This window comes from Phytophthora infestans, genomic scaffold, assembly GCF_000142945.1.
Source record: "Phytophthora infestans T30-4 supercont1.12 genomic scaffold, whole genome shotgun sequence".
In the NCBI taxonomy this organism is placed as follows: domain Eukaryota; phylum Oomycota; class Peronosporomycetes; order Peronosporales; family Peronosporaceae; genus Phytophthora; species Phytophthora infestans.
This window is the reverse complement of record NW_003303747.1, coordinates 2,619,083-2,621,959: the sequence shown is the minus strand read 5'-3', so window position 1 is coordinate 2,621,959 and position 2,877 is coordinate 2,619,083. Positions and strand designations below refer to the sequence as shown.

Below are 2,877 nucleotides of genomic sequence, written 5' to 3'. Positions count from 1 at the left end.
TTTGTTTTGCCCAACTCCTGGTCCACTATCCCGCCACCTTCCCATTTTCGAACAATTCGAAGGGCCAATTGCGATTGCTGTCCAACGGGAGACACGGCCGACGTCCCACCAGAGGATGTTCTGCGGGGTTCCAACCAGACACGGTGCCTTCAAAGAGAATAGCGATAGGAACCTTGCAGGCCCCCGCCCACACCCTGCCGTTGTTGGCGTTGGCGCCCTGTGCCTCCCAGGTTGCTAGGACCGGAGTAGTCTGCACTACTCGCAGCAAAGCCCCAGTCGAGGTGTCCATGTCTCGCTGGGAGTCCCTCGAAGTCTCTCGTGTCTCCCGGTACATTCGAGGAATGATATTCGTCTCTAGCTGCTTGTCCAGTCACACGTGAGTCGAGTGGGATCGTTGTTGCATCCGGTGCAAGACCAGACTCTGCTTCATCCAAGCCACCGCCGCCTCCTCCATGGGCACAACAGTAATCCGTCGAGCCCGCACCGCCACCTCCAGCAGCTACGACGGCTGTTCGTCCATTCACGCGCACTTCAGACGCGCCACCGCCCCCGCCGCCTGGGAAATCGCCTGTGCCGCCGTTTCCACCGCCGTTGAACCCACCCCGACCGTCTTGAAGGCCTCCACCGCCAACCAAAATGTCCACAGCATCACCGGCACTGACACGGAAAACTCCACGTGCAAAGGCGCCTCCTCCGCCGTTACTCAAGTCGCTTGAAGCTCCGTTTGACGACCTCGCACCAGCTCCCCCAGCGCCCCAGGGGTAGACATCAAGAGCAACAATTCGATGCGCAAGATGAGGAGCAGACTGGTCAATTGGAACTCGATAGGTCTGGACACTTCCCGTGTAGAAAAAAGAATGTTCCGCCGGTCTTTCGCCCGACCACGTGACTGGAAAGACAAGAACAGCTCCGTGCTCGCCAGGTTTGGCTTCATCGCCACTGGTAGAGCCGCCACTGCCGCCGTTCCCAGTCAACTGGACGTAATACCAGTCCTGTGTGTTAGCGCATTGCTGACGAGCTGCAGCAATCACCACTTGGCGTGTTCCAAGGGTTAAATCCTTGACGTTGTCGCTGTTCGAGTCGTCTTCAACCGTGTAATCTGTCAGGAACTCTGCGGACTGGGAGAAGCTACCAGCTTGCCGTTCAGCCACCCGCTCTGACGCGCGTGACGTACGTGGTGTATCCTTTCAGCGACGTCATTGAGATGTTGGCGAGTCGACTGCTGCAGTCCACCAGCTCAGCTGGCAATCGCGTCCACGTCGAGCCGAGAGTTGTGCGGTATTCCACATCGTAGGTTAGCTCTTCCAGTGCATGACCGCCCAGCACCTCAGGTGTGTTCCAGACCACAGTAAGCGGGTCTCGAGCTACCCGTAAGTTCGCCACAGCACCCGGAGCTGTTTGCAATGTTGTGAATTTGGCTGAAGGCAAACTGAAAGGTCCTTGGCCGTTTACCCGGACGGCCGACCAGCCACAAAATCGCAAAGAAACGCTTCTGGAGACCACGATTTCACACCGCGGAACACGGAACCATCGTAGAACGCGATAACATTTGCAAAACATATATACTATGCGATCACGATAGCATAGACATCATAACCACATTGCGATTGCACGATAGCGCGATAACGCGGTAGATGGAGCCACCACAGGGGTGCGCGACACACAGACGACAGAAAACTTCGGAGGTTCACCCATTGACGAGGGTACCAGAAATGGAACGCTATCGACCATGAATGATTATGGACACGAAGCCTGTGGAATCCACGTAAACCCTTGAGAACACGGAATATCTAGCAGCCACGAAAGAGGGTCGTACTACGGGAGCGCATGAGACCAAAGGAGCTAGCGCACAACCACTCAGCACTGTGAGAGAATGAGTCCACAAATCCAGGACAATCACTAAGCAGCATGGGCCACGGGTGAACAGGGAACCACGAAGCCAAGAAGATCACGGAAGAGCGCCGGCCACTGTAGAACATGACATCCAACCTGTAGTACGAGGTAACGGAAGCGTACCAAACAACGATAACATACGGGTCCACATGAGACTACGGAATGGTAGATGGTTAAGTACACGAAGCCAAGCGCTACTGGGGTGAACGTCGCTAATAAAGTACGCGACACCAAGAAGCACTTAAATTTGCGGCCACCGCATCTCCAACAAGCCATGCCACTCCGCTGCGTAGCGGCGGCAAACGGATAGTCAATCGGCATTGTGTTTTGTACACACTGTATGTGGTCAACACATCGTACTTAAATGCACCGTTCAAATTTTATTTTGCTCTCATTTTCAGCTGCGGTCTGCAAGGCCACGCAAAGGGCGTTGCCTCTGTACGCGTTAGTTAGCATTGGTATAAGGTGTAGATGAGCACACACGTACTATATCGTCGTAGGAGCTGTAGAAAATATTTGTAGGCTTTGGTGACTTTTATTTCGGCCTCAATCGAAACTTTAGTACTTATTGAATATAGAATGATTTTTAGGCTTCGTAGTACTTTTTTAATAGTTAAACTAAGAAAACTGTTTTGCGTAGTACTATTCTAAAGACATTTCATATCATATTTTTGCTTGCAGATATTCGTAGAAGTAGTACATAAAACTATTATATCAGCGCTTGATAATAAATCAGAATTTTACTACTATTAATAATAATGTGAGAGCTTTAAAATATGACTTTTGTGACTGTGCCCCACACTGCCTCCAGGAAAAAGTATCATCTTCCTTTGTATTTGCGCGTGTAGTGTGCGACCTTAAGATATAGTGCGAGCTTTCCAACAATATATGTAGCGTACAAAAAAAATGGGAACAGTGTTTGTGATTAAGTTAGCGCGGAGGTACGTGACTAAGCAAGAGCACGAAACACGAAGTAACACCATG

At 51.4% G+C, this 2,877-nt stretch overlaps 1 protein-coding gene across 1 annotated transcript in view; it reads right to left on the bottom strand.

The window, feature by feature from the left end:
* The window catches only part of PITG_08163 (uncharacterized protein), a gene marked incomplete at both ends in the record, with an annotated part of 4,425 nt that extends 3,225 nt beyond the window's left edge, over positions 1-1,200 (bottom strand). The window contains 3 exons of the mRNA XM_002904279.1: positions 136-354; positions 485-1,071; positions 1,175-1,200. Coding sequence (XP_002904325.1) covers positions 136-354; positions 485-1,071; positions 1,175-1,200 — 832 coding nt within the window. The remainder of the gene's footprint in view (positions 1-135; positions 355-484; positions 1,072-1,174) is intronic.
* Positions 1,201-2,877: the final 1,677 nt, after the last annotated feature.